Below are 18,840 nucleotides of genomic sequence, written 5' to 3'. Positions count from 1 at the left end.
AAAGACCTACATTAGTAACCTGTTTTTGCATTACGAAGAGGATTTTCGCTTTTACGAAAATTTTTCCCATATAAATTAATGGTTCTTCGCTTTACGCCATTTCGGCTTAAGAAAGGTTTCATAGGAACGCTCTACCTTCGTAAGGGGGGGAGAACACCTGTATGTTGAATTGTTGGGGTGAGTGATTAGTTTTTGTTGTACTGCTTGGGTCTTTACTGGGGGCTTTGCTACTGCTTACTTGTTGGGTGGGGGGTGCTGACACTTTTGCTGAAGAAAGCGGGGGAAGGGGAGGGTCGTTGTTTTGCTGCTGCCCATGTGTGAGAGGGGAGAGTAAGGGAGGGGGACTTTGGTTTCTAATGCTTTTACTGTCAATCATTCTTTGGGGCACTCTTCCGTTTTGTGGATGTCTGTAAAGAACAAGACTTTCAGGTTGTATATTGTAAACATTTCTCTGATATTAAATGGATCTATTGAACTATAAAACTGTTGCCTGAAACAAGATGAAGTTAACCATTACTGGACAGCTACTTACAGGAGAACCAGGAAGACCCTGTAAACCAGTAAATCCACGATGACCCTTTTGACCTCGTTCCCCTTGAATTCCATTGTCTCCCTTATCACCACGTGGACCTTGAGGGCCCTACAAAAATCAATTCAGATTAATGTTATTTTAATATTAACGGAACATTTAATTGACCCATTCCTGCTCCTCTGTCTAATGGTCTAAAATACTTAGATAACATTCAAGTAGCTTCAGTACAGGGGTCACTATTTGGCCAAGATGGACTTCTCAGTGCAATTTTCCTGCAACATGTCAAAGTTGCATGGATTCTTTCAGCATAAGTTGGTTTTAAATCTTTGCAATAGAAATCTACAAAACTGGGCATGTCTCCACGTCATATTAAGTACCAAAGTGAATATCTTAGTTCTATTTACTGACATTCAAGGAAATGTTTAAAAGCAAAAGCAAAGTCCTTTATCTTGAGTACAATCATACAGCAACATTTTATTTTATTTGTGAAAGCTAAGTGTCTAAGTGAAGGCGGCAATGGCAAACCAATTCGGTAGAAAAGTTTGCGAAGAAAAATCACGATCATGAGACCACAATCACCTACATCATATGACATACCTCATGATGATGATAAAGGGAGTATAACAAAGAAAAACTAATCAGAATCATTTACTAAAGTGTTTTTCAGTAATTTGAAAGCAGATAATGAACCAAGACTTATTAAAATTGGCTTGCCCATAAGTAATTCTTTATTTTCTTATGGTTTGACCTCTGACCTTAAAAATCCATTTCATTAAATTTACACCAAGACCCAAACATGGAATATGTTTAGCAATATTGATCACCAAAAGTTCTGCAGTTTAGTTTTTATAAATGCATTTTCAGCTCACTAATCTCGTTAAAAACCTCATTGTTCCTTTTTTGCAAAACAACAAAATTTCACATTTTACGTCCGTGATAATGAATGTAATTCAGATTCTGAGTAATGTTTTTAAAGCAAACCTGGCTAAAATAGGAAAACGCTTGATATTTAACTGAATTATGGATTACCATGACTGTTTTTTTTTAAAGATTAAAACTTAACTTCATTTGGCATTTAGGAAACTTACAGCAAAATGCATATTTTGTGTCAATGACCAACACAGTCAAAGGATTTTTTGAGGACAGCCTGCAAATTATTTCACTTCCCTTAACTCGGCTTAAAGTGAAAGATTATTGCATGACTGACTGTTTGAATTGATTAATTCTACATACATCCTTGTCTACCAGAAGCCAGAAATGGAAATGATACATCCATTTATATAACTTAACACTTCAGATCACCCTATTAATCAATACAATAGCACTTTAATTCATTTTGAGTTAATAATACTTTTAAAACAACAGGAAGACAAATTTCAGATGAGGTTATTAATTCATATATTATAGACCTTACATTGCATGTATGAAATTGTCTCATTGTGATGTTGTATCTAATACAATTTGTAAAATGGAACTGATTTAAAGTACATTTCTGAATAAATGCTGGCATGTTGATTTATTTCCAAAAAGTTAAAAATAAATACTGTTTTCTTTAAAAAAAAAGCTGCAAAAGTTTGCAGGTTCACAACAGATCATTTGCTTATCATATCTGTAAAAGAGATTGAGTAGAAATTTGAATTCAAAACCATAGCTTCTCAAAACATTGAGAAGTTATGATTACGCTCTAGATTGGTGATTACCTTCTAGCCAGAAACACATCATCTTTGGCTTTTTACATTGTCAAATGAAAAAGCTGGTGATCGTTCCACTTTGAAGATTAAAATGTAAAGTAACTGTAAAAGTACAGTTAATTGTGCAGAAAAAAATGTTTCTTTAGGGAATTTTTTCACTGCGTCTGTGACTTTACATCAAATGGAAGGTCCAGGATGTATGTAAACTGAGTACTTGCGCACAAGTACCCATCTATACTCTTCTAGAATTCCAATTACAGACTAGCAGTCAGTGCTGGAACCTCAATTAAACCTTTAAATCATGCATTTTAGGGCTGAATTTGCAGAAGCATTAATCTGGCTTTTCCCAAGTAAAAAAATCTTGTCTCCTCTTTCAATCTCAACGCTGTGTTATGAGAACATGAACAAGTAACTTTGACCAGGACACAACTCCACAGTCTCAACTCTTGCAACACTGACTTTATGAATATGTTGTTTTCATTGGATATGAAACTTACAATTAAAAAAATTCTCCTTAGATATAATAGTATTTAAAATTTGCTAAATCTGAACGAATAGATCAAGATGCTGACTGCTGGTGTAAACTGCAATTAAATAAATGTAGAGACTGGAAATGTATTAAGCATAAAACCAAATTTCATGAATCTTGTATTAAGAGCAATCAAGTATCAGTTCAATGGCTTACCGGTAATCCACGACCTCCTGCTCGACCAGAGGTACCCGTTGGACCACGAGAACCCTTTAGGGAGGGAAAAATAGAGAAAATGAGTTGTCTTTGGTAAGCAAAGAATGCACATCCGAAAAATCACCCTAATGGCAGAACATACCAAAACATTAAGAAAATTTTGATACATAGTGATTAGCTTTTGCTTCTGTTGGGGCAAATACAAAGTAATTCTGTATTACTGTTCAAGTCTGTTCAAGTCACTTTAATGTTAAGTTTTTAAAAGCTTTAAATTCTTTAATATTTTTGTATCACGTTCCAAGTGTTATCCACTGAAGAAGTTAATAAGACCTTACAATCGACTGCCACAGTCACACCAATGGCTACTGAACTTGCGAGGAGGCTGTAAGACCCTGTAAGTTCAACTGTAAGACCCACTTTGCAAGTGTAACTGGCTTCTTGTGCGCTACTCAGCCACTCTAAACTCAGTCTTCCAAACAGTGTGGCAGAAAAGCTGCAGTTTCCACGCAACAGATAAGCCCTATGATTCAGTAATTTACATACATTGTAAGCAAAGTTTTAGATCTGATGTTTCCTGTTCATGAACTCTTAGCTTCATTTTCTGCCTAGATATCTGAGCAAAGACAATGACTACTGATGAAGACTGAAATTACAGTAAATAAATGCAGAGAGTAGAAATGTGACAGATATAAAATGAACCTTTAGTAGAGGGTAAAATTGGAGAAAATGCTTATCTTTGCTGTGTGACATTTGCACATCCAAAATTTGTGATTATAGCTTGATAGTAGCTAGATGGAGAGAGCCAGTGTTAAGAGTGGAAAGTTCAGGTTTTGGCTCATAGAGGCTTTGGCGAGGAGAGGCAAAGGCTGAGGGTAGATTTTATTTTCATTTAATTTTCTTTCATTCTTTCTTTTTGCACAAGTAGAGCAGCAGGAATGCCAGGCGGGCCAGTGAAATGTGGGACGTGGGACGTGGGAAAGCAGCTTGATGACTTGCTCTGCAAGAAGTGCTTCCAGCTGCAGCTTCTGACAGACCACGTTAAGGAACGGGGCTGGAGCTGGATGAACTTCGGATCATTTGTGAGGCTGCGGGATTGATCAACAGGACATACAGGGAAGTAGTTACACCCAAGGTGCAGGACGCAGGTAACTGGTTGACCGTCAGGAGAGGGATAGGCTGCCAGTGCAGAGTACCCCATGGCCAATCCCCTCAATAATAGATTTGGATCATTTGGATACTGTTGGGGGAGGGATGACTGCGAAGAAGAAAATATCAGTGGTCAGGTCTCCAGCACTGAGTCCGGCTCTGTCGCTCAGAAGGGAAGCGGGGAGAACAGGCAAACAGTGGTGATAGGGGATTCAATGGTTTGGGAAACAGGCAGGAGGTTCTGTGTACAAGAATAAGATTCCCAGATGGTTTATATACAAAGTCAGGAATTGAAAGGTTGAACATAGTGGGACTAATGTTCTGAGTTGTGTACATTTCAATGCAAGGAGCATTGTAGGAAAGGTGGTGGAGCTCAGGGGATGGATCAGCATGAGAAATTATGACACTGTAGTCATTAGTGAGATTTGGTTGCAGGAGGGTCAGGACTGGCAGCTCAATGTTCCAGGGTTCAGTTTTAGATGTGACAGAGTGGGAGGGATTAAAGGGTGAGGGTGACATTACTAGACAGGGACAATGTCACGGCAGTGCTCTGACAGGACAGCCCAGAGAGTTTGTCGTGAAGCTGAGGAAGAAGAAAGGGATGACCTTGTTAATAAGATTATATTATAGACCACCGTAATCAGCAGGATTCAGAGGAGGAAATTTGTAGATATTGCAGAATGTTATAAAAACAAGTTGTGAAAGTAGGTAATTTCAGAAGAGGAGGTGTTTGCTGTCTTGAGGCAAATTATGGTGGATAAATCCCCAGCCCTGAGAAGATGCTCCCTTGGACCTTGTGGGAGGCTAGTGCAGAAGCTGCAGGGGCCCTAGCACAGATATTTAAAACGTCCATAGCAACTGGTGAGGTACTGGAGGATTGTAGGATAGCTAATGTTGTACCACTGTTTAAGAAAGGCTCTAAAAATAAGCAGGGAAATTATAGGCCAGTGAGGCTGACATCAGTCAGGGGTAAGTTATTGGAAGGTATTCTGAGGGACCAGATACGTAAGTATTTTGATGGAAAGGGACTGATAGGGGATCGTCAACATGGCTTTGAGCATGGTAGGTCATGTCTAATCAATCTTTTAGAGTTTTTCAAGAAAGTTGCCAGGAAAGTTAATGAAGGTAAAGAAATAGATGTTGTCTGCGTGAACTTTAGCAATGCCTTCAGACAAGGTCCCACATGGAAGGTTGGTCAAGAAGGTTCAGTCGCTTGGATTCAAGCTGAGGCAGTAAATTGGATTTCACAGGAAAAGTCAGACAATGGTGTAGATGGTTGCCTCTCTGACTGGAGGCCGGTGACAAGTGGTTTTTCACGAAGATCAGTGCTAGCCCCATTGTTCTTTGTGATCTATATCAACGATTGACTGGAGATGATAATATAGTAAACTGGATCAGCAAATTTGCAGGTGACACCAAGATTATACCTTGGGAGGACAAACCAGGATAGGACTTGCATAGTGAGCAATAAGGTGGTAGAACAGAGGGATCTGGGAATACAATTTCATAACTCCTTGAAAGTAGCATCACAAGGAGATAGGGTTGTGAAGAGAGCTTTTGACACATTGGCCTTCATAAATCAAAATATTAAATACTGGAGTTGGGATATTATGTTGAAGTTGTATAAGACTCAATTTGGTGTATTGTGTGCATTTGTGGGTCACCTACTTACAAGAAAGATGTCAAAAAGGTTGAAAGAGTAGAGAGAAAATTTACAAAGATGTTGCCAGGAAGTAAGGTATAGGGAAGGGCTGACTAGGTTAGGACTTTACTTCCTAGCTCAGGGGGAATGAGGGGAGATTTGACAGAGGTATACAAAATTATGGGGGGTGTAGCCAGGATAAGTTGCAAGCAGGCTTTTTCCACTGAGGTTTGCTGAGAATAGAACTAGAGGTCAAGGGTTAAGAGTGAAAGGTGAAAAGTTTATGGGGAATATAAGGGGGATTTCATCACTCAGAGGGTGGTGAGAGAGTGGAACGAGCTGCCAGCAGAAGTGGTAGATTTAGATTTGAATTTGATTTCAACATTTAAGAGAAATTTGGATAAATGCATGAATGGGAGTGGTATGAAGGGCTAATGTCCAGGTGCAGGTTGATGGAACTAGGCAGATTAATAGTTCGGCACAGACCAGATGTACTGCATATTCCAGGACTCTAGAATACTAGTGCCTGAATCGTACTTTTCCCCCTTTGTCATTAATGCTGAAACAATGTGTGTTGTTGATCATCCTGCTAGTTAGTGGTAAATGGGAAACTATATTGCATATGTTTAACTTACCGTCTCTCCTCTGGGACCTGGCTCTCCAGTTGCACCAACAGGGCCTGGGGCTCCAGGACTACCTTGTACCCCAGGTACACCTGCAGGCCCTGGATCACCACGATCTCCCTGTGCAGAAAAAAAGGCAAGGCTGGTTAGCAGAGAACCATAAGAACAGGCAGCTTGAGAGCTAGCTCTGTTGCCATTCCTGTGAGCAGCACAGCAACAGAAGCTCACTGCTGGCATTCATTGCTCATTTATTGATTTGCTTTGCTTTACCATCTCTCCTGCGCGACCATCACGTCCAGGAGTGCCATCAATTCCAGGAAGGCCCTAGGAACAAAGAAGAACCTTTAACCAGCAGCTCAAACATCCAGCATGCAGTAGAGTAAGTGATAAGAGTTCAGCCTGATTCAGGGCAAACACTTCCACAGCCGTTTGTCAGAGAGGTGTGGATTCAAGTTCCCTCGCAGAGACATTATCTATGTTGATGTTCCTACAATAGCACTGAGGGTGCGCTGCCCTGCTGAAATGTCCGTTCCTTTTAACTCTACATAAAGGATTCTGAGAAAAAGGCCTCTGATCACCAGTGGCTAGACTGATATTAATCCCTCCTTCAAAAAGCATGTGCACTTTGACCCAAAAGATCTTGCTGTGCGGTCACATGCCATGCATTACAGTACTCCCTAAATATCTAATTGACTGCAGAGCAATTTTGAACTTTTTAAACAATATGTTTCATAATCTTTTAAAAAAAAATAGAACTGTTAAGTTTATGATACAGGATCTTACGCTTTCCCAGTATAAATGACAAATAAACTCTTCTCAGGCTTCCAGCCGAGTACAAGTATTGATTTTAACCGATGTTTCGGTGACAAACTCTGTCATCGTTATCATGAAGATGGCAGAGTTTATCATCGAAACATCAGTTAAAGTCAATACTTGTGCCCAGCTGGAAGCCTGAAAAAGAGTTTATTTGTTATATTTATGTAAATAAAATTCCAGATGTTAAGAGTCAAACAACATGATTTTTTTTTTTACTTACATCCTGACCAGCTTCACCGGGAGGTCCACGGGTACCTTGTGCACCAGTTGGGCCTGGAGGTCCCCTTTCACCAGTTGGGCCTGTTAATCCTTGTTTCCCAGGCTGACCCTGAAAACAAACAGCAGAGGAGGTGTCTAACCTTGTCCTCATTAACAGTATGAACTATAATTTGGCCAAATATTCCAAAACTAAATGAAAAAGACTGAATTTTCAGTACTTCAGAATCATCTCTTCAAGAAATGTTATTAAAGGTCTCTAACTAATTATCAGTTACAAGAAGGGCGCACTTCCGAGTGATGTTGATCAGTTCCTGTTTTCCACACTCTTTATTCCCTCCTTCTGTAGTTACATGTGTCCTGTTGCACTCACCTCAATAATAAGCAAATGCTTTGAGAGGCTGGTCAAGGACTACATCTACAGCATGCTGCCACCCACAATGGACCCCCTACAATTCACCTAATGACACGACAGATAGACAGATAATGCAAAAGCCAGAGCTCTACTCACAATTCTTGCACATCTGGAGAAGAAGAATGCTTATGTGAGAATGCTCTTCTTGGACTACAGTTCAGCATTCAACGCTATAATTTCCTCCGGGCTCGACAAGAAGCTCAGAGACCTCGGCCTTCACCCTGGCTCATGTAGCTGGATTGTGCTCATTTTGTCAGATCGCCGGCAGGTGGTAAGAGTGGGCTCCCTCACCTTTGCCCCTCTGATCCTCAACACCTAAGCCCCCTCCTTTAGTCTCTGTATACCCATGACTGTGCCACCACCCACAGCTCCAAACTGCTAATTAAATTTGCTGACAACACTACACTGATTGGCCTTTTTAGGCATCCGTTAGTCTCAAGAGACCATGGATTTGTGCCTTGGAAAGTTTCCAGGGCGCAAGCCTGGGCAGGGTTGTATGGGAGACCGGCAGTTGCTCATGTTGCAAGTCTCCTCTCTCCACGCCACCAATGTCCAAGGGAAGGGTAAGGGTCGATACAGCTTGGCACCAGTGTCATCGCAGAGCAATGTGTGGTTAAGTCCCTTGCTCAAGGACACAATACGCTGCCTAAGCTGAGGCTCGAACAAGTGACCTTCAGATCACTAGACTAATGCCTTAATCACTTGGCCACGCGCCAACACTGATGGCATGTTGGCTTAATACCAATTAATAATGAGGCAGCCTACAGAGAAGAAATCATCACCTTGACACAGTGGTATCAAGAAAACAACTACTCGCTCAATGTCGTAAAAACAAAGGAGTTGGTTGTGGACTACAGGAGCAATGGAGACAGACTAACCCCTATTGACATCAGTGAATCTGGGGTTGAGAGGGTTAACAGCTTTAAGTTCCTTGGCATAAACATCACCGAGGGTCTCACGTGGTCTGTACATACTGGCTGTGTGGCGAGAAAAAACATAACAACACCTCTATCACCTCAGACAGCTGAAGAAGTTTGGTATGTGGGCCCCCAAATTCTAAGATCATTTTATAGGGGCACAATTGAGAGAATCCTGACTGGCTGCATCACTGCCTGGTATGGGAACTGTACTTCACTCAATCACAGGTCTCTGCAGAGAGTGGTGCAGACAGCCCAGAGCATCTGTAGATGTGAACTTCCCACCATTCAGGACATTTACAAAGACAGGTGTGTAAAAAGGACCTGAAGGATCATTGGGAGTCACCCCAACCCCAATCTGTTCCAGCTGCTACTACCCGGGAAACTGTATCACAGCGTAAAAGCCAGGACCAACAGGCTCCAGGACAGTTTCTTCCACCAGACCACCAGACTGATTAATTCATGCTGATACAATTGTATTTCTATGTTATATTGACTGTCCTGTTGTACTAACTATTTATTATAAATTACTATAAATTGCACATTGCACCTATAGACGGAGACATAATGTAAAGATGTTTACTCCTCATGTATATGAAGGATGTAAGAAATAAAGTCAATTCAATTCAATACTTGTTTGGTGTTTGAGCAGCCCTAATAAAAGGAGTGGATGAACCCAAGTATGTATGGAACAACTCACTGGCTGCATTAAAGAGCATTGCAAGAGAAATCACTCAATTTTAAAAACTGTTGGCAGTTAACTTGTAAACAAAAAAAAAATCACAAATGAGGGGATATTTGCAGATGCTAGAAATCCAATTAATACACACAAAAGGCTGGAAGAACTCAGCAGGCCAGGCAGTATCTATAGCAAACCATGAAGAGTCAACATTTCGGGCCAAGGCCCTTCATCAGGACTGGGGAAAAAAGATGAGGAGTCTGAGTAAGAAAGTGGGGGAAAGGGAGAAGCACAAGGTGACAGGTGAAACTGGGAGTGGGGGCAGTGGTTAAATAGAGCTGGGAAGTTGATAGGTGAAGAGAAATGGGGCTGGAGAAGGGGAATCTGATAGGAGTGACAGAAGGCCACAGGAAAAAAAGGGGGAGGAGCACCAGAGGGAGGTAAGGAGATAAGGTGAAAAAGGGAAATGGGAAATGGTGAATGGGGGTGCGGGGGCATTACTGGAAGTTTGAGAAATTGATGTTTATGCCATCAGGTTGGAGGGTGGAATACAAGGTATTGTTCCTCCAACCTGAGTGTGGTCTCATTGCAACAGTAGAAGAGGCTGTCGGAAAATAGACTGTCGTGTCGGAATGGGAATGGGAAGTGGTATTAAAATGGGGGGCCACTGAGAGGTCCCACTTTTTCTGGTGGACGGAGCGTAGGTGCTCGGCGAAATGGCCTCCTAATCTCTGTCCGGTGTCACTGATACACAAGAGGCCACACCAGCAGCACCAGATACAGTATATGACCCCAACAGACTCACAGGTGAAGTGTTGCCTCACCTGGAAGGACTGTTTCGGGCCCTGAATGGTAGTGAGGGAGGTGGTGTAGGGTCAGGTGGAGCACTTGTCTGTTTGCAAGGATAGGTGCCAGGCGGGAGATCAGTGGGGAGGGACAAATGGACAAGGGAGTTACATAGGGAACGATCCCTGTGGGAGGAGGGTGGGTGGAAGATGTACTTGGGGTGGAATCCCACTGGAGATGGAAACATAAAAAAAATCATTGATTTGACAAATTTACTGTGCTTTAATCATCTTCTGCAAAATAAAATGTTCATACCCATATAAAAATAATAAATAAAATAATGATTAATCTTTATGAGGAGAAAAGTAAAACTGATAAATTCAGACTATACTTCAGCATTAATTTCAGTTCCTGTGTATAAATAAGCCATTAATACAATGCAACAAATTTCCAAATCCCATATGTGATCAATTTAATTCACTGAATGCATAATAATGTAGTCGTATAGTTGTACAAACACAGAAATAGGCCCTTTAGCCCATCATATCCAAACACACTATTAAACTTGTATACAACCTTCCCCCATTTGGTCCATACCTTCTCCAACTTGTGATTCAAATGCTTTCCAGGGCTTTTCCCAAATGCTGTGAGATTACCAGCCTGAACCAACATCTTGGGTAGCGTATTCCAGATTCTTATCAGTTTCTGAGTGAAAATAACCCACCAGATCCCCTCTAAACCTTCTGGCTCTCACATTAAACCAGTTTACTCTAGTTTTAGACATCCCATCATGAGGAAAATGATTCTTGACTATCTACCCAATCTCATCTCTTTCATAAAATGGTAATTGGTAACCTGATTTCTCTAATAGTCACTATCTGTGATATTAGCTCAGCTTACTTGTTTCCCACCCCTCTGTTGGAGTGGAGGACATCCCCAGACTGACTTTCTCCTTTGCATCTCATACCTCCCACATTCTTCTATCAATGGTCTACTCTTTAACTGCTCCCATTCACTCATTGACCCAATAACCTCATAGTCGTCCTGGTTTTCACCAAACAGAAACATCCCCCCTCCCACTTTCCCTGAAGCTCAACAAGCTTCTTTTGTCTCCTTCCTTGTTCTGATAGAAGGTCTTGGACTCAACATGTTAGCTCTAGATGCCTTCCCTCAGATGCAGCCTGACCTGCTCAGTATTTCCAGCATTTTCAGTTTTTATTAAATCCCAGATAATTTTGAATGCTTCTGTCAAGTGTCAATCCAGAGAAATCAAAGACAGCATATTCAATCTCTCATTGTAACTGATTGTGTTCTAATTGACGTAGCATCCCAATAAGTCTCCTCTGCACCCTCTTCAATACAATCACAACCTTCCGAAGGTGTGAAGCCATTAGGAGCGACACACAATACTCTAATTATGGCCCAAGGCCAAACCAATGGATCTATAGATTATTTTACAACACTGATTAGTGAAGCACTGATTTGCCAGCCTGGATACAGTTGAATCTGACTATTGCCCCACTTTTTGTAACTAAAAGAAACAGGTAGATGGATCTGCCAGTTGAAACAACATACACTCAATAGGTCACAATGGCAATAAGCTGCTCCATGTGCAACTCTCATTTAAAAACTTGACTTGTTGGGTTAAATTCAGCAAAAAAAAAGGTGAAAGCTGTAAAAACAACCAGCAGCTGCAATAACTAATTGACTTCAATCAGATCTATGGCATCTAAATTAAATGCACCATACTAACTGAAAAAAGTCTAGAAAGCCAATCATTCTTGGAGAACATTACACAAAGCAACTTCCAAAATTGTCCAATTAAGAAGAAAAAATAGATTAAGTCAAGATTTCCTGCTATTTTGATTGTTTTTCATTAAAAATTTTCATAATTAGGAATTAGGACTGTTAGGAATAGTCAGCATGGTTTTGTGAAAGGCAAGTCGTGCCTTACGAGCCTGAATGAATTTTTTGAGGATGAGATGATTGATGAAGGTAGGGCAGTAGATGCAGCGTATATGGATTTCAGCAAGGCATTTGTCAAGGTATCCTATGCAAGGCTTATTGAGAAAGTAAGGAGACATGGGATCCAAGGGGACAATGCTTTGTGGATCCAGAACTGGCTTGCCCACAGAAGGCAAAGAGTGGTTGAAGATGGGTCATGTTCTGCATGGAAGTTGGTGACCAGTGGTGTACCTCAGTGATCTGTTCTGGGACCCCCTACTCTTTGTGATTTTTATAAATGACCTAGATGAGGAAGTGGAGGGATGGGTTAGTAAATTTGCTGATGACACAAAGGTTGGAGGTGTTGTGGATAGTGTGGAGGGCTGTCAGAGGTTACAGCAGGACATTGTTAGGATGCAAAACTGGGCTGAGAAGTGGCAGATGGAGTTCAACCCAGATAAGTGTGAGGTGGTTCACATTGGCCGGTCAAATATGATGGCAGAATATAGTATTAATGGTAAGACTCTTGGCAGTGTGGAGGATCAAAGGGATCTTGGGGTCTAAATCCATAGGACACTTAAAGCTGCTGCGCAGGTCGACTCTGTGGTTAAAAAAGTATATAGTGCATCGGCCTTCATCAATCATGGGATTCAGTTTAGGAGCCGAGAGGTAATGTTGCAGCTGTATAGGACCCTGGTCAGACTCCACTTGGAGTACTGTGCTCAGTTCTGGTCGCCTCACTACAGGAAGAATGTCGAAACCATAGAAACGGTGTGAGATTTTAAAGGATGTTGCCTGGATCGGCGAGCATGCCTTATGAGACTAGGTTGAGTGAACTCGGCCTTTTCTCCTTGGAGCAACGGAGGATGAGAGGTGTATAAGATGATGAGAGGCATTGATCATGTGGATAGTCAGAGGCTTTTTCCCAGGGCTGAAATGGCTAGCACAAGAGTGCACAGTTTTAAGATGCCTGGAAGTAGGTGCAGAGGAAATGTCAGGGGTAAATTTTTACGCAGAGAGTGGTGAATGCATGGAATGGGCTGCCGGTGATGGTGGTGGAGGCGGATATGATAGGGCCTTTTAAGAGATTGCTGGATAGGTACATGGAGCTTAAAAAAATAGAGGGCTATGGGTAATCCTAGGTAATTTCTGAGGTAAGGACATGTTTGGCACAGGATTGTGGGCTGAAGGGCTTGTATTGTGGTGTAGGTTTTCTATTGTTCTATAATTAACGGTTTGGAACAAAACAACACATATAATTTGAAACATGAAAAAATCTGCAGATACTGGAAACCCAAAGCAACACACACAAAATGCTGGAGGAAATCAGTGCACCATGTTGCATCTGTGGAAAAGAATAAACAATCAACACCCTGTGCCCAAAACATCGACACCTACTCTTTTTCATAGATGCTGCCTAGCCTGATGAGAAAGATGCCTTTTAATGAAATGTAATTCAATTAACAAGGATTGAAGTCGAATAAATGATTACAGTTTTCATGGTTCAGAGCTGCTTTCATAATTATTAAATTACTTACAGCTTTTGTTTATGCTTAGGCAAAATGAAGTTCTATGGGAATGAAGCAATTAATAATACAATACTCACAGCTTGGCCCGGTAGACCAGGCATGCCTCTCTCCCCACGATGGCCTGGCATGCCTGCAAGACCTCTTTGTCCTGTTGTACCTTGTGGACCTGGAGGTCCATCCGGCCCCTGAAAGTCACAAGAAGACACATCATAAAGATAGCAATTGGGAAAAGAGGGCTGCAGCTACCACCAGGTGGAACACAAACTAAAATAGCTGTTGCGAGTGTTTACTGAGAAGAAAATCATGGTTTCTCATGAGATAAGGGAAACTTAAGGTGATGTTTTAGAAGCTATTCATATCACCAGTGTGGAACTATTTGCAGCCTTATGGCGCACTAAGGTGGATAAATCCCTGGGGCCTGACCATATACACTCTTCACCTTTGTGGAAGGCTAAAGAAGAAATTGTAGAGGCCCTTGAAGAGACATTTGCTTCATCATTAGCCACTGGTGAAGTTCCCCAAAACTGGAATGTGGCCAATGTTGTTTAAGAAGGGTAGCAAGGACAAGCCAGGGAACTATAGGCCGGTCACCCTAACATCAGCAGTGAGGAAGTTACTGGACAGAATTCTGAGGGAGAGCACTTGGATAGACAGATTAGGAGGGATCAGCATGGTTCTGTGTGTGTAATGTCATGCTTTGTGAACCTTTCAGAGTTTCTTTGAAAAGGTAACTAAAAACGAACATGAGAGTAAGGTGATGGATGCTGTCTGCTTGGAATTCAGCAAGGCCTTCAATAAGTCCCACATGGTAGGCTGGTCTTGAACACTGGGTCCCAGGGAATCCAGGGAGAGCTAGTTAAGTTGTTTCAAAATTGGCCCAGTGGTAGGAAGCTGAGGATGGTGGCTTAAGGTTCTTTCTCAGAATGGAGACCAGTAATTAGTGGTGTGTCACAGGGGTCGCTGTTGAGAATGTTGTTATTTGTAAGTTATATATATAACTTGAAAGTAAATCTGAAAGACAATCAGTGAGCTTTCAATGACACAATATTAGGAAGTATTTTTGATAGTGAAGAAGGTTATTGGAGATTACAGGAGGATCATGATCAGTTAAGGAAGTGGGCTGAGGAGTAGCAAAGGGATTTCTACAGAGATGTGTGAGATGATGTGTTTTGGAAAGTCAAACAAGCATAGAACCGACACTATGAATATAATGGAACAGAGAGACACAGATGTGCATGTGCATTATGCATTGAAAATGGTGTCACAAGTAGACGGGTAGTGAAAAGGCGTTTAGCCTGCTGGTCTTCATTAGTCAGGGCACTGAGCAGAGGTGATTGGACATTATGTTACAGTTGTACAAGAAGTTGATGAGGCCACACCTGGAGTACTGTGTATAGTGTTGGTCACTCTATTATAGGAATGATGTGATTAAATGGGAGAGAATGCAGGAGAGGTTTAGAAGGATGTTGTCAGGACTAGAGTGCCAATGTTATAGGGAGAGGATGGCCAGACAAGTTCTTTATTCCATGGAATGCAAGAGAATGAGAGGCAACATTATGGAAATATTTAAAACTATGAGAGGCACAGATGGGGTTGATAGTAACAGTATTTTCCCCAGCGTAATGGAGACCAAAACAAGGGGTTATAGGTATGAGTACAGAATAAGAGGGGAAAGATTTAAAAGAGACTTGAGGCACAACTGTTCGTATAAGAGGGGAGTGATTATATGGAAGTAGCTGCCAGAGGAAGTGGTTGAATATAATTGTATCATTTAAGAAGCACTTGGATAGGTACAAGTAGGAAAAGAATAAGGGACAAATGCAAGAAATTGGGACTAGCTTGGTGGGCGCCTTGGTCAGTATAGGTTTGTTGAGCCCAAGTGCCTGTATCTGTGCTGTATTGCTCTATGGTCAACGACTAGCTAAGAGTTATCTGTATCTTAATGGGGCTCAGCTAGACTTTTTCAGGAGGAAATTGTTAATATATTCCATGCAAATTTCCTCAACTGTTCACACTGTTTCATCCAAATCTCTGCTCATTATGCACTGAGCCTCCTCGTATGCAAAAGTTCATTTGACTACATATACACCATCACTGGAGTAGATTTATGCCCTGAATTGAGACATTACTGAGATATTAGCATTTTTCATGCATCAATGACTCTTCCAAACTTCTACAGATGTATGCCGGAGAACATTCTGACTGGATGAATGGCCGCCTGGTACAGAGCCTCCAATGCGCAGGACTGCAAGAGGCTGCTGATTGTTGTAGACTCCACCAGCTTGACTACGGGGCCAACTCTCCACATCAACGAAGATATTCAAGAGGCGATGCCTCAAGAAGGTGGCATCCATCATCCATCACTAAACATCGTCAACACCCAGGAGATGCCCTCTCTGTGATGTCATTGTCAGGGAGCAACTACAGGAGTCTAAAGACCCAGACTTAATGTTTTAGGAACAGCATCTTCCCCTGCCCCACTAGATTTCTGAATAACCTACGAATTCAGGAACACTACCTTATTATCCCTCCTTTGCTCGATTTGTTTATTTTTGTAACTTATGGTAATTTTTGTGCCTTGCACTTTTCTGTTGCTAAAAAACAACAAATTGCATGACATATGCAAGTGGTAATAAGCCTGATTCTGATTTAAAAGCAGCAAACTTTTCCCTGCCATCACCACTGCAACATTGTCCATTTGCTATTTGTTTTACACCAGGAAAATAGGCAAGAAATTCGCTTCCACAGGCAGTTTTGGTATCAGTGGATCAATGGTAATGTTTGACTATCCAGATATGCTAATAGCTTCCTTTTGAGTTTTTTCTAATACAGAAATAGATTTCAGATTTTGAACCTGAATAACTGTGACCAATATCAAATTTGTTCTATATACTGTACAAATTATTAAATCACTCCAAATGTTAGTTCATATATGTGTTTATCATCTTAGTTCAAGTTCTTAACTTTTATCAATACAATATTAGATATAGTTTTTTCTCCAGGTATGTGTGGCTGTCTCAGATGTTGATTAATCTGCATAGACACAACTGTTTTACACAACCATTCAACCTGTGCTTTAAAAATAACTGAGTCTGAAAAGTGTGTCATTAATGGAGCAAACCTCTTTTCTATCTATAAAGTAACCCTTGCTGGTCAGCAGTTTGTAGATTATGATTGCTCAAGTGATCATCCAGGTAACCTTAAATTAATGAAGATTTCTGCCTCCACCTCCTCTTCAGAAATAGGTTCCAGACCCCGACACTCACTAGGCCAATAAAATCCAATAGCATGAGCTGTCGACGATCTTTTCCACTCCAGTGTCTTTTACTCATCATCATGACCTGTTAGTGGTACTCATCTCGTCACTCTACCAAAGATGGAATAGTTTCAACACTTTTGTTGCTACTGCTTGCTACTTTTGTTTCTATTGTTACATGGATCAATCATTGAGATCCATGAGCCTAGAACTGGATCAGCATAGAAACTTAATTTTTTTAATTGTAGTGATAAGATTACAGCTAGATTCAATTTCACTGAACATGTTTTTCCAACTTCATGTTGAGATACAATTTTCAAAATTCTAATTGCACTTACAGTTGGACCATCGTCTCCGGGTTCACCTTTATCACCAGGACTACCGGGTATCCCTGGGGGGCCAGGATCACCAACCTTTCCAGGTGATCCAGTGTCACCTCGCAGACCTGGAGGTCCTTCCTTTCCAGTAGCCCCTAAGGGACCAGCAGGACCTGGGTCACCCTTAAAAAGAAATAAGGAAGGTGAATTCATAATCTCATTATCTTGGCACAGATTGATCCTAATTCTTGCTCATATTTTCTTATTCCTCATTTTTTACTATCATTGGGTAGAAAGTAAACAAGTGGCTTTCACAAAAGGCCAGGATTGATAATAATACTTATTTTTCAACATGCTTAAGTTCCATTTTACAGTGCAATATACTTACATAGGCACCTGTTAGTCTCATGAGACCATGGATTTGCACCTTGGGAGGTTTTTCCAGGGCGCAGGCCTGGGCAGGGTTGTATGGGAGACCGGCAGTTGCCCAAGCTGCAAGCCTTCCCCTCTCCACGCCACCGATGTTGTCCAAGGGAAGGGCACTAGGACTCTTGGCACCAGTGTCATCACAGAGCAATGTGTTGTTAAGTGCCTTGCTCAAGGACACAAACACGCTGCCTCAGCTGAGGCTCGAACCAGTGACCTTCAGGTTACTAATCCAATACCTTGTCCACTAGGCCATGCGCCAACGCCAACACCAACACCAATATACTTAACATTATATTAACCAGATCTGTCTATAGACTCTTAATTCTCATGACCACATGATTCTGGGGAAGGTGGCCTCTCGTGGAAAAACATGACCATATTATCTCAAGACACTTCAAACCAACTGGCTTCAATCAACTCTTGGGGAAAAAAAAGCCTGTTGTTATTTTGATATGGAATCAAGGCAAATCACTATTAAGCTAATACAGAAGGCATCTTAAATGAAAATGTAAAATGCTTTTAAGGACATTGAGCAGAGCCCTCAGACCAATTAGGAATTATGATTTCCTTGAAGACTACTACTCACAGTTGGTCCTGGTGGTCCAACTCTCCCTGCAGGCCCAGGAAAGCCAGTGGGACCCTATTATAGAGAAAACATGGTTAACACACAATCAGGATTCTGTAAAGCTTTTTAATATATCTGCAATTCTCAACATGGCACCTACAGCTCTTTGTGGAAAAAAGTTTGCCCGCACATCCCCCCTAAACTTACCCCATCTCATCTTAAAGCCATTCCCTCTATAATTGAATGGTTTTACCCAATGAAAGAGATTTTGCCTATCTCCTTATCTATGCTTTTATAAACATTTTATAATTTTATCATTTATCATTTTATAAACATTTCTCATCTTGAAGCTGCATAGAAAATAATCCAAGTTTGTTCATCCTTAAAGTTCACACCCTCGAATCAAAGCAGCATACTGGTAAACCCCTTCAAAAAACTTTCTAAAGCTTCCATCTCCTTACAGTAATGAAGTAACCAGAATTGTAGGTAATATTCGAAACATGGTCTAACCAAAGTTCTATACAACTGCATCATGATTTCCTGACTCTTATGCTCCATGTGACTAGCAAAGGCAGGCATGTCATACACCTTCATTACCACTCTATCTACCTGTGTTTCCACTTTCAGGGAGCTATGGACTTGGATTCCAATA

General features: G+C 41.2%; 1 protein-coding gene across 1 annotated transcript in view; it reads right to left on the bottom strand.

The window, feature by feature from the left end:
- LOC140728382 (uncharacterized) overlaps window positions 1–18,840 on the bottom strand; it is a 257,199-nt gene that overhangs the window by 18,154 nt on the left and 220,205 nt on the right. The window contains exons 41-48 of the mRNA XM_073047008.1: window positions 18,210–18,263; window positions 17,216–17,377; window positions 13,699–13,806; window positions 7,356–7,463; window positions 6,590–6,643; window positions 6,332–6,439; window positions 2,909–2,962; window positions 533–640 (exon numbers count right to left, since the gene is read on the bottom strand). Of these exons, the coding sequence (XP_072903109.1) occupies window positions 533–640; window positions 2,909–2,962; window positions 6,332–6,439; window positions 6,590–6,643; window positions 7,356–7,463; window positions 13,699–13,806; window positions 17,216–17,377; window positions 18,210–18,263 (756 nt within the window). The remainder of the gene's footprint in view (window positions 1–532; window positions 641–2,908; window positions 2,963–6,331; window positions 6,440–6,589; window positions 6,644–7,355; window positions 7,464–13,698; window positions 13,807–17,215; window positions 17,378–18,209; window positions 18,264–18,840) is intronic.

This window comes from Hemitrygon akajei, chromosome 5 (genome assembly GCF_048418815.1).
Source record: "Hemitrygon akajei chromosome 5, sHemAka1.3, whole genome shotgun sequence".
In the NCBI taxonomy this organism is placed as follows: Eukaryota; Metazoa; Chordata; class Chondrichthyes; order Myliobatiformes; family Dasyatidae; genus Hemitrygon; species Hemitrygon akajei.
Note: the sequence above shows the minus strand (reverse complement) of the source record. Positions and strands in the feature narration are given on the sequence as shown.